At 47.6% G+C, this 12,790-nt stretch overlaps 1 protein-coding gene across 1 annotated transcript in view; it reads right to left on the bottom strand.

The window, feature by feature from the left end:
- The window catches only part of Ephx2 (epoxide hydrolase 2, cytoplasmic), a 39,238-nt gene extending 26,448 nt beyond the window's left edge, over nucleotides 1-12,790 (bottom strand). The window contains exons 1-5 of the mRNA XM_005373744.2: nucleotides 12,585-12,790; nucleotides 8,177-8,261; nucleotides 4,364-4,523; nucleotides 2,489-2,679; nucleotides 1,070-1,192 (exon numbers count right to left, since the gene is read on the bottom strand). Of these exons, the coding sequence (XP_005373801.1) occupies nucleotides 1,070-1,192; nucleotides 2,489-2,679; nucleotides 4,364-4,523; nucleotides 8,177-8,261; nucleotides 12,585-12,685 (660 nt within the window). The 5' untranslated portion in view covers nucleotides 12,686-12,790. The remainder of the gene's footprint in view (nucleotides 1-1,069; nucleotides 1,193-2,488; nucleotides 2,680-4,363; nucleotides 4,524-8,176; nucleotides 8,262-12,584) is intronic.

Genomic DNA, 12,790 nt, shown 5'->3' with positions numbered 1-12,790 from the left:
CCTCTACAACTGCCTGGACACTACCTCCTCTTTTTATATGGACTCCAGCCGACTGGACTGGAGCCCACCCTCTCTGACTTCATTCTACCTTAATCTCCTCTTTCAAGGACCTCATCTCCAAATACAGGCACATTCTGAGGGTACTGGGGGCCAGGGCTTCAGCACAGGAATTTCCGAGAACACAGCCCCTGGTTCTGGCCTCCTCTCCCCTCACACTGCTGGAGCCAAGGCCCACACTAATGCAGAGCTGGAGAAGGTCTTCTCCATGGGCTCTGTGTGACCACAGACCTCAGGGCAAACCAGAACACAGGGGCCCCAGACCTGAGGTGCTGGTTGCTCCTCCAGCAGCCCGGGGACACTATTAAGGCTGTCCTGTCCTCCTGGGTGAGGCCCTGTTGCTACTTAAGAGCTGCCCTCTGACTGCCAGGTGGCCAATGTGAGCCAGGTAGGGCTATATGGGTGGCATGACCTGCGAACCAGCTAAGGAACTCACTCTTCACAGGAAGAATTCTCATGCAGTGGAATATGTCTTTAGTCCTGGCTACTCAGGAGGCTGAGGCAGGGGGATCCCTTGAGTCCAGGAGGTCAGGGCCAGCCTGGACAACACAGACTCTGTCTTGGAACAAAAAGAAGAAACAGGAGAAGGGAAATAATAGTAAGAAAGATAAGGAGAAGAGGAGAAAGAGAAGGAGGAGGAAGACTAGGAAGAAGAGAGGAGGAGGAAAAGGAAGAGGAGGAGGAGGAGAACGAAAAAGAGGAACTACTTACTTTAAAGATCAAGGTGGGGGCAGCTTGGACAGAACCTGCCTTGTTTTTGTCTGGTTCTTCTGACACAGACTAGTGCAAATGCTTGCTGCAAGTGTTTCCCACTCCATGACAGCAGAGGAAGGGGCAGGATGATCTTTAGGGCAGTGAGCTCCCTGCACCTGTGTGTGGGTCTCCCTTACACAGGCTCCTGGGATGATGTACTGAGCCAGGAGCACCAGGACCTCCGGCCTCCTGCTCAGCGCTTTCTCCCCATTAACACAGAAGAGCACAGAAGCCCGACTGCACCCGGACACGACATTACCTGCACCCTTGTTACTTTCTCCAGCTCCTTCAGGGCCGCCGCTGTGTCTCGGGCGAGGATGGTGACCATTCCCAAGTCCCGAGCCGGCTTCAGATTAGATCCGAAGTCATCTAGCAAAACAACCTGAATGGGAAACAGTGTGGACGTCATCCAGAACAAACTCGTGTAATAGGAGGGAAGAAATCATCAGGAAGAAATACATGAAATGCAGAGGGGATATTTTATGATATGGAAATGAAAAATCCTTCTACTATGTGTTTTCACTTACTCCTAGAATTAAAAACATTTAATTACATAAGCGCACATACAGACCTACCTCTTGCAGCCAGTTTTGCAACTGCAAGAAGACTGGGAAGGATATAAGCTTGTGCAAAGGATCTTAAAATTCACCTGGGCAAATTGACAGCTACAAAGGTTCAAAGGTTCACAGATGCCTGTGAAAAACTCTAATGATGGCAGGTAATAAACAAATTATGAACCTACAAAAAAGTAGAAACATCTGGTACTAGGAAAGAAATAGAAATACCTGTGAAGTAGAAGGGAGTCTACAAATAGACTCAAATTCAAAAGAGAATTTTGTTTCTAATAAAAGAGCCAGGGAGGAAGGTTACTGAAAGGCTTTGGTACGAATGGTTGGTTAACTGGGGGAAAAAAGTAGAACCTTGCTTCCCATTTTATCCCAAAATAAATTCTGAATGGATCAAAGATTTAAATTTAAAAGAAAGAAAACAAAAAAAAGACCTTACAAGTTGTAGAAGAAAGCATGAATGTGTTTATTTATAATCTAGGACAGGGGCTGAATTCTAAACAACTCATCCACCCAAAGCCATGAAGGGGAAGACTGGCGTATGCGTGCACATCCTTAAACCCAGAGCCCCAGAAGAGCTGAAGCCACATCCACAAGGAGAAAAGCAATGGTCCTGGGACTGGACAGGCAAGGGACCAGGGACAGGGCTCAGGGCTCGTTTTGATGGCTCTTGCAAAGAGGCCAGCAAGAGAAAGGCAGAATGTGAAGAAAATAATAAAATTGTGGTCTAATCACCATTTTAACATTAGAGCTTATGGGAGCCCAGCCCTGCTCGCCCACTGGTGGCGTGACCCTAACTAGCCTTGTGGCCTCAGCAAAGTCTCCTGGATCTCTGTCTCTTTGTTAGTAAACTGAGGAAGCTAGTCTAACAGCTTTTGGTGATACTTACTTTGACCAAACTCCTATAAAAGACACACACACAGAGCCCAGATGCTCACCTCTGGTAGAACTTTCTAGACTGAAAAATGGGTAAAAATCCTTTAGAAGTCCTAGCCTGAGAAAAATACACTGAGAACTATCTTGCCAGACCCCAAACATAAACTCCTCAGTGTTTGTCTGGTTGCGGTATATCTGGGGGCAGTCCTGTGCCCTCAGAGGAAGCATCTACGTACCTCACTGGGACTGGCCTTCAGGGTGTCCAGGACAAGCTTGTAGATCTGAGGCTCAGGCTTGACCATGCCGACCTGGCAGGACTCTACCAGGAGGTCGAAGTGCGGGCTCAGCTCACACATCATCTGGGCCAGGTCACCTCTCTTAGCTCTGTCATCCAGCCAGTTGTTGGTGAGCATGCAGGTTTTAAAGCCTATGCAAAACATTACCAGTGAACAAACCAGCTACAGCACTTGGCCTTAAGATGCCCCAGATGCCCCACAAGGGGCACCAATAATGGGGCCGAGTAAGGTCCTGCTCACTTATGTCCACTTCCCCATACCCAGCTTTCAATAGACAAGCTGGGAAGAATGGTCTTCACCCAGAAGCACCTCCTGGCACAGAGTCCAGGGTGAACTGGTAAGACACAGGCTCTCAGAAAGGGAGGGCATCCTAATCCCCTGTCTACCAGCATTCTCATCCTCATCAGCTCACTGGATCAAAGTGGTTTGACATTCCTCAGCTCGTCAGGTCCTCCGCACTTCTTGGGCAGGCAGGGCAGATCTGATTGCCATATTTATGGATGAGCAAACCAAAGCTCAGACAAGGAACAAGCTGCCAGAGCCCCATGGTAAATGTCCAGCGTTCCTTGTAGTCTGTCCTGCTGCAAATCCTGCCTGGTTGTCTCCTGCTTTGGCCACCAGGAACTACATTCCCATTCCAAAACCAGACAGGCATCAAGAGAGGCAGCTCTATCCCCTGGCTCCACCTGCCCCACCAGTCGGTGACAACCGGGTGTTGTTAGAAGTGAGACACAGACGAGCTAATGGTGAGGCCCTTCCCACAGAACAGGAAGAGGGAGGATGACTACGGACATGAGGTCGTGCTACGGCTGGAATGGGTCCCCCAAAGGCATGTGTGGGAAATTTAGTCCCCAGTGTGATTGTGCTGGGAGCTGAGTAGACCCCAAGGGCTCTGCCCTTATGAATGGGTTAATGCTGGTATAAAATGGCCTGAGGCTGCCACTGAGCTGTTTTAGTCTGTCGAAGGTGCACACGCTCTTGCCTTTCTGCCTCTGGCCCTGGTATGATGCACCATGAAAGACCTATGCACCATGAAAGACCTATCAGGCCAGGCGTGGTGGTGCATGCTTGTAATACCAGCACTCAGAAGGCTGAGGCAGGAGGATTGTTGCAAGTTTGAGGCCAGCCTGGGCTACAAAGTGAGCTCAAGGCCAGCCTGAACTGCATAAGGAGACCCTGTCTCAAAAAGACCTATCAGGCATGGGCCCCCTGACATTGGACTTCTAGCCAGAACTGGAAAAAGTGAGCCTCTGTTATTTACATGGGACCTAGTCTCAGGTATTCAGTTAGAGCAGCACATAATGGACTAAGACAGATGCCATAGCCTCAACCACGTAAGTCTGCTGAGACAGTGGGGCAACTTCACATGTGCAGGTGGAGAAGTGCCAGGCACCGACACTAATAAATGTCACTGGATGAATGTGATCGGATGTCTTAGGTCATGTGACAGAATCCAGTCAGGTCATTGCTCAGTCACTCTGATGCCCAGAGGGCAACAGAATCACGGTTGCTTAAAAGGCCTTGTTTTTAAAACATTGACAAAAGTTTAGGTCATTTCTAGTACCAGGGGAGGGAGAGAGAAATGCTCATCAGGCAGTCACTGGGGTAAACTGCCTTACTAGATCAAATTCTGTAATTTTTCCAAGTATTCTAATGGTGCGGCTTTTGGCATTAGACAAAACTTGCCTTGGGGCCCAGTTTTAAGGGTGGATTTCCATCAAGGCGCAGAAGACCAAAGATTTCAAGACACACTTAGCTATATTCTGGCCTTGTCCCTTGCAGTTGGCCTGGGAGCATCCAGCATGCAAGCCTTACCCTTCTTCCTGAGAGCCAGCACTGCCTGAAGCATGGGGCGGTTGATGCTTCTTGCTGAGATCGCCTTGTCAAAGATCTGGTGTATGGAGAAATCCTCAGGGAGGCGGATTCCAGAGGCTTCGGAGCGTTTCCTGCAGTTTTCTTCCATGAGTGGCACCCACTGTGGGGGCAAATCAAGGGGACACGTCAGTGGGCATTGCCACTAGAAGAGCTGGGACAGTCTACTAAATCCACACATGTGCATTCCCTGTGACCAAGCAGTGCCACTGGGGACACACCCACGGGCAGTGTCAACATGGGCTCCCCAAAAGACATGGACAAAAATGTTCTTAGCTACACTTTTCTTAACAGTCCCACACTGGAAACCACCCACACACCCACTCCCAGCAGTGTGGGTGGATCGCGGGACACATCAACGCTGTTTTCGTGGCACTGTTCCTACCATCCCTGTCTCACTGTCTGGGCTGCTAAAACAAAATAACAGGATGAGTATCTCATAAGCAACAGAAAGGTTTTCCCCACAGATCTGAAGTCTGAAAAACCCAACACCAGCAGGTTGCCAACAGATTTGGTGTTCATGTCCTGCTTTGCAGTGGGTGCCTTCTTGCTTTCCTCACATGGCAGAAGGGGCCAGCTGGCTGGCTAGGGTCTCTTTCCTAGGGCTCTTGATGAGGGCTCCACTCTTCCTGAAAGCTTCTTATCCTAAGACCACCACCTTAGGGTGAGGATTTCAATATACTAATTGGGAGGGCATGAACATTCAGGTACTAGCAAGCCCCAAATGGAAAGGACAGAAGTGCCCATTGTTATGGGCTTGAATTACGTCCCTTCAAAACCTGCATGTTTGACTTGCCAACCAAATGTACCTCAAGATATAAGTGTATGTGGAGAAAAGGCCTCTAAAGAGGTAATTCAAGGCCTTAAATTGCTTTGAAATTACAATGATGTCACTGGGCTGGACAAATACCATCACCTGGTATTACAATGATGTCACTGGGCTGGATTCTAATCCAACACAACTGATGTCCTCATAAGAACAGGAGGCTAGGATAGAGACACACTGTTGTGATTAGTGTAGGGGTCCTGTTCCCTGAAGTCTGTGTGCTAAAGGCTTGGTCCTCAGGGTGGTGCTCTGGGAGGTGATGGAACTGCTAGGAGGCAGAGCCTAGCAGTGGGTCCTTCCTTCACTGGGGGATACCCTTAAGGGGACTGTGGGACCCTCATGGCCTGCTCTTTCTTCTGTCTCCTGTTCCCTGATGCAAGGGGTTTTCTGTCTTGTGTATCTGCCATGATGCATGCCCTGGTCAAGGCTCCAACTCATGGGGCTGTCCAGTCTTGGACTGGAATCTCTAGATCTGTGAGTTATTTTTTCTCTTTATAAATTAAGGCTTCAGGTGTTTCACTCTAGTGCTGTGAAACTGACTGATACACATGCGTACACATATAAAGGGAAAGCCAAGTGTGGATGCCTCCAGAAGGCAGCCACCTGCAAGGAAAAGAGACCTCTAAAGAAAGCAAGCCTGCAAACACTGGGATGTGGAACTTTCAGCCTACAGAACTGTAAGAAATTTCTCCTGTTTAAGCTGCTCAGTCTGTGGTGCTGTGGATTAAATATTTGTGTCGCTCTGAAAATGCATACGCTGAAACCTTCACTCACCAGGTGATGGTATTTGGAGGTGGGACTTTGGGAGGTGATTAAATCAGGAACATGGAGCCCCTGTGAGTGGAACTGGTGCCCTTATAAAAGGGCACAAGGAAGCTTGCCGTTTCTCTTTGCTTCCCACCATGGGAGGATACAAGATGATTAGTTGGAAACTAGGAAGAATCCTGCCCAGACATGAACCCTGTGTGGATCTTGGATTTTTCAGCCTGCACAGCTGAGAAAGGTAAATATTTGTGTACAAGTTACCCAGTCTGTGGTATATTTGTTAAAGCAGCAGACACAGCCCTAGCAAACTAACATACTCACTAACAGCAGAACGATTTGTGGGTTATACCCACATTATCATAGCGGTAGATGCTGTGAGAATACTACAGTGAACACTCACCAAATACCCACTAATAATAGAAAGGGTAAGTGGACTGAGATATAATCACACAGTGGAATACCCTGCAGCAATGAGAATAAAACTACCTATTGCTGCTTGTCATTGCTCTATGAATCTCACACGTGTAGTGCCTAACACATGATGCCAGGCACAGAAGACTCTATCAATCTGTGCAACTCCACTCTCATAAAATTCCAAATAGGCAAGAGCGGTGTTGCATTAGAAGCCAGGTGGCCAGTGATCTTGGATGGGTGGTGTCCATGGGGCACATAATGGAGGGGTCAGGGTGCTAGCAATGCTTCATTTCTTGATCTGGGTGCTGATGACCTGAGTGTATTCAGTTTGTGAAAATTCATCCAACTGCACACTGTGTGTGCTTTTTTGTTTTCATGGTATACACCAATGCACAGTCGAAAGGTGACATTCACTTCTAGGAAGTGACTTTCCAGGACACTTCAAGCTCAAGGAGTCTTCATCACAGCAGAACTCAGTTTCTCAGACATCTTTCTGGACCCATGTGAGTTTCGCGGAAGCTCCACTCAGTAACCGAAGCGACTAAAAGAGCACTAAGGAGTCTGAGGGGGACGTGGGGTTTTCACACCAACTACTAGATTTTTAATTGATGAAAACTTCGGAAGTGTTTGTTCCAAGTAATACTGCCACTGTGTTCGTGTAATACTCCCTGCACTGACGCCCCATTTACCTACGCAGATAAGGTAAGATTTTGCTTTCTATCAGAGTGGATCCCAAATTCTCTATCAGAGTGATGGGATTCATTAAAATTTTTCAAAATATAGTATTTTAAAGGTGGGTGCTTATAAGAAGATTCTCAACATCTTATTTTCTTAGAGAAGCATTGACAGAGAATTGAAATGGTGTTAGATTCTGTTTACTTTGTTGAAAATACCTGAAGTTACATGAAGAAGAAAAACTACTATTTATTGAGTGCTTACTGTGTACCAGGCACTGTGTTAGGCATTTCCATGTTTCACAGTACCCTGTGAAATAAGTAGCATTGTCGCTCCATCTTACAGGACGCAAAACTGAGACTCTGGGAGATTAAGTAACTTGCAGTGGTCACAAGCTCTGTAAGTGGGACCTGCGATTCAGACCCTGACTGCTGACTCCCAAATCTATCGGTTGCATCTCACTCCTGGGACAATATACTTGACAACTACATCTTACTGGAGGAGAGGTGCATTTGCTTCACAGTTTCATAAGTTTTAGTCTATGATCAGCAGCCCCAAGTCAGGAACACCATGGTAGAGGGCGTAGGACAGCAAAGCTGCTTAATTCCTGGCAGCTAGAAAGCAGAGCAGGGGAACAGCACCGGAAAGGAAGGGACCAGGGACTGGATGGACCCAAGGTCCTGCTGCAATTCTGTAGCCCGCACCTCCATGCCCACCCAGGCACACCCAGAAGTACATGTTGCTAATCAGCTAGTCACCTCTTAATCCAGTGTAGGTGACAACCACAATGAACAATCACTTACTGAGGTAACAGTCCCAGTGGCTCTGCCCTAAAATAGTTTTCTGGCTGCAGGGATCTCTGGCCCGGTTGATGAAGGGCTTGGAAATGTCCCTCTTGTTGGCCCAGAGAGACTGCAAACCAGTCCTCAATGCCCCTTCAGATGTCTCTTGCTCTTCTGGTTGGACTTGTGAGTTATGGGACACAAAGGGCACACAGGTGAAGGAGACAAGGCCCTGCCCCTTGAGGGTAGGGGACGGGAAGCAGCAGAGAATGTCCCCCAGTGGGATCCTCTCACCTGGGAAAATGTGATCTCTCCTCTCATGAGGCGGGCGCTGGAACCATTCATGCCTTCCTTCAGGAAGGCATCATTCAGAAAGTCTCTGAAAGACATGAGACACAGCCACATCACAGATGTTCTGGGGACCATCACAGCGGCACGCCAGGGACAGGCATGATTTACATTCACAGGTGACGCTGGCAGAAAGATGAGCTGCTGAGGACCAGGACATACAACAAAGCCTGAGTTGACATCTTTGTCTGCACGGGGCCATTTTCTAGGTCACATTCTTCAAAGGGAATCAAAGGTTTTTCTCTGGTTTCATTATGCACATGTAGTCACTACTTTATCTTAATCTCATCTTTTAAATTTTTAGATGTTTCCTGTGTTAGGAATTGAAATAAATCTCCCCACAAATCCTACATTGAAATTCTAACCCTTAGTATCTAATAATGTCACTGTACTGTATCTGGAGACAATGTCTTTCAAGAGGTCATGAAGTTAAATGAAGTCACTAGGGTGGGCCTTAACCCTCTATGCCTGAGTCCCTATAGGAGGAGGAAATCTAAACAGGAAGACCTTATGGGGACCCAAGGGGAAGATGGCCATCTACAACCAAGAGGCCTTAGAAAAAACCAGTCCTGACACCTTGATCTTGGGCTTTTAACCACTAGAACTGTTTGCGGAATACAGCCAACCAGTCTGTTCCTGGTTACAGCACCCCTAGTAACTGAATACACATTTGCTCTTATAACTAACTGCAACTAGACAGCCAGTTGCAATTGTTTACCATCTGTCTTGGTTACTTTTCTCTTGTTGCTGAGACAAAATACCTGATGCCCAGGGTTAAGGAAGGAAAGGTTTATTTAGCTCACAATTTGTGGAGGTTTCAGTCCATACTCAGCTGACTCCAAGGCAGAGTGGCACATGGCAGAGGACAACTGTTCCTGGCAGCGGAAAACAGCAAAAGCAGCAAGAGCAAATTGGAGGAGCAGCAGCAAGCAGCCTCCTTCCCTCCCTTATATTGTATGCGAACTACCCGCCCCAGGGGCAGGTGTAGCACTCACACCCATAATCCCAACATTGGACTATGGATCAATCAAAAATCTAGAAGCCAACCCCATGAATGCATGAGGATTTGGGGGAACACGCAGACACAAACCATAATACTATCCCTGAATAAGAAAACAAATCCTTCCAGCCTGGGGGTTTCGTTTCTGATAGTAGTGAGTACCTTTATCAGGCTAGCCCTCCTCAGACACCAAGGATCAAATCTAGGCAAAATATAAAAAGACGTACACTCTATATGTATGGCCTTGCTGAACTTCCCTGCCACATCTTTGCATCAATATGACCAAACAGCTTTACAAAAGTTCACATCCAATTCACATTTTCAGTGTATCAGTCAGTCTCCTGTAGTCAATGAAGAGTTGTGCAAACTTTACCACCTCTTTGAAATGTTTTAAACCAGGTATGGTGGCACATGCCTGTAATCCCAGCACTTGGGAGGCTGAGGCAGGAGGATCGTTGGGAGTTCGAGACCACCCTAGGCCACAACATGAGCTCAAGGCTAGCCTGAACTGCGTGGTGAGACTCTGTCTGAAAAAGACCCCCCGCAAAAAAGAGAAAAGAAAGACAAGAAATGTTTTAGAACATCTCCATGCCCTCAAAAAGATCCCTTATGTTCTAGCCTCACAACCTCAAAAGGAGGCTCCCAGGCTCCCCTTGACCCCAGCGGGGCCCTGCAGCCTAGGTCCTTCATCTCCCAAGCCCAGGACCCTCCAAGCCCAAGCTCGAGTCTGGCTCCCTTTAGTTCCAGCCACGGCAGGCTTTCTCCCATGCCGAACTGCTCACCTCCAAGCTCCCTGGCCCTTCACGATACTGTGAGCCTCAGCTTCTTGCTGCTCGCCAATTTACTGGACCCATTAACCCACGGATTGGCTGCTATCCTTTAGAGCTTCAATGATTTTACTTCCGCACCAGCCTTTGTCAAAAACCCTCAAGGGCTTCTCATTGGTTACTGAAGTAGGGACATGCTCATCAGCATGGCTTTAAGGCTGCACTATGATAGAGCACGTTTTTCCGCCACCTCTTTTCCAGCTAGACTGGACCAATGAGTGTTCTTGTGCACATCCTCTGCCTTCCACTCCAAGCCTTTGAGCATGCTGCCCCCTCCCCCTGCAACTACAATGTGCCCCCTCACGCTGCTCCCTATCAACTTCCCATCAGCCTTCCAGCATTTAAATCTTTCCAGGTTCTCCTGATCGGACCTCCTCCCTCCCTCCACCGAATCACCCTAGAGCCGAGTTTTCATACCAGACGGTGAGCATGTTGAAAGTGGCCAATGTAAAGTAGATCCTTCCTGTTCACATTCTACATTAATATTTTCATGGTTGGTTCACAAGCTTGATGGCTTAATAAGGTTAAGGTCGTGTATTCTAACTCCCTGAGTTTAGTTGGCTTTGCTGTGGCCTGTTTTAAGTTAACTGGAAACAATTCCAACCATAGTTCCAAAGGCAGCATTTCACTGCAAAGTCAAATAAATGGTATATGCCCAAAGCATAATTTACATATGAGTGAAACTTTTGTAAATAAAGAAAGTATCAAAAACACTCCTGACCATCCATCTTACATGTTATCTTATTTACTCCTAGCAAAAACATGCAGGGGAAGGTACAGATTGAGCAAGTCACCCAAGTGTCAGACCCGAGATGAGTTCCTGGTATGACTCTGGAGACCCGAAGCTTCCAGGAGCCCAGACCTGCACACCTGTGCCTTGTATATAAGTCACGATCACCCTAACTTCGGTGAGGTCACGGGTATGAACAGACCTCATAGCTTACTCTCTTTTTGTGTCTCTTTTTATTAATTAATTTTTTCATACCAGGAATCAAACTCATGACCTCATGCTTGCCAGGCAGGCACTGTGCCACTGAGCTACATCCCCAAGGTGTCTTCTTCTTTTAATATCAAGTTTATGAGTCAAACGAAGTGAGGTAACATTATTGTTAGAAAGGACTCTTTAAAAACGAGTTCCTTATTCCTTCCTCACCTTCTGTTGGCGTTGGTCTTGTAAGAATTCTAGAATCTGGAAGGAAATGACCTGAACTGGGCAAGCGTGGCTTAGAGGGGGCTTTCCACTTCCGAATCTGGTTCTCTGTCAAATCCTAATTACCTGGAGCGTGATTAGTCTGATTGTGGCCTTTCAGCCAGCTTGTTTATGTTTCTCAATGATGTATTCATTCAGCGTCAACAAATTGATCTCATTCGCAGAATGGCGTCTGAGGGAGGGGCAAAGTCACAATAAACTGACAAGGGAGGAAGGCAGGTGAGGCGGGGTGTGTGTGCAGAGCAATGAGCTCCAGAGCGGCCTAGCATTCACTCTGTGACCTGGAGCAAGTTAATCTCCTTACACCTCCGTGTCCACATCTGCAGAAGTGGGGTTTACTGTAGACTTTAGCTCCCTTTTGACGTGGCATGCTTGCAGGTACTAGCCTTTTGTGATTTTTGCCGTATAAAGGTTAGAAGCCCTGTTGGCCCTGGTATCATAAAAATTCTAGAACCCTTGGATGTGGCAGAACTCAGAATGCACAGCTCCTGGTCCGCTCTTCTCTTTCACCTGTAATTTAGGATTTGCTATTTCTTGCCTTCCCCCTGTGATCTTATTCTTTTTTTTTTAACTGTTTGAATATTTATGCACCCCCTCCTTCCGACTGTAGGAGTAATATATGTTTGAAAATTTTAAAAAATGTTGGAAAGTATAGAAACGTAGAAAAATAAAATCACAATACTACCTGGGATTAATAGAAAATTAAAAATTCATAAATCTGCCTGGGATTAACGATCCCAAGCGTACTTTAGTAGGTTTCTTCCAGACGCTTTATGCAGCTTTTTTTCTTTCCATGGCTGGAACCATGCTGCAGTTTCTTGATTTGACAGGTTGGTCTGTATCTTAACACAGAGGTTTTTCGATGTTACGCAATCTCATCCTGAACACCGCACTATCAGTTTCCTGTTTCCCGGGTGGTAGGCTGTAGGCTGTCTCTGTAGGTTGTTACTTCACCAAGTACACCTGTAACACTGACCTTTGGAGAGAACTTTCTCCTCTTCTAAATCTCAGCGAAAGTTTTAAGATCCTTTCTAAGGGAGAGAATGAAGCAGCAGATAATTCCACTTCCTTTTGGAAGCTTTCAATGTAAGGTGCAATTTCGGAGTCTTTAGCAAGGCTTAATTACTTAGCATTCAGAAAGACAATGGGTCCACTTACACTCACTGGTATTTTAGGGCCAGTTATTATTCCAACCTCTCGCAGGGCTCAGGCCCAAAAGCCATCCTCACCCAGGGATGAAGCTCAGAAAGGCAACTCCGAGACAGGGGTCCTGCCCACCACGGCGCGGACCGGCTGGGGCCGCGCGGGTCCCCTTACCTGGGCAGCGCCAGGGCTTCCTCCGCGCGGCTGAGGGCGCCCGCGGCCGAGGGCAGAGCCAGCACCCCATCAAGGTCGAACACGGCCACGCGCAGCGCCATGGCTAACGGGGCAGCGGCCCTGACCTGCAGTCGAAGCCGGAAGGCCCAGCGCCGCCAGACCCGAGCCACTGCCCGCTGGGACCGCGCCCCCGGAGACCGCCCAGC

The sequence above is a fragment of the Chinchilla lanigera genome, unplaced genomic scaffold (genome assembly GCF_000276665.1).
Source record: "Chinchilla lanigera isolate Chin_1 unplaced genomic scaffold, ChiLan1.0 scaffold00002, whole genome shotgun sequence".
NCBI lineage: Eukaryota > Metazoa > Chordata > Mammalia > Rodentia > Chinchillidae > Chinchilla > Chinchilla lanigera.
Note: the sequence above shows the minus strand (reverse complement) of the source record. Positions and strands in the feature narration are given on the sequence as shown.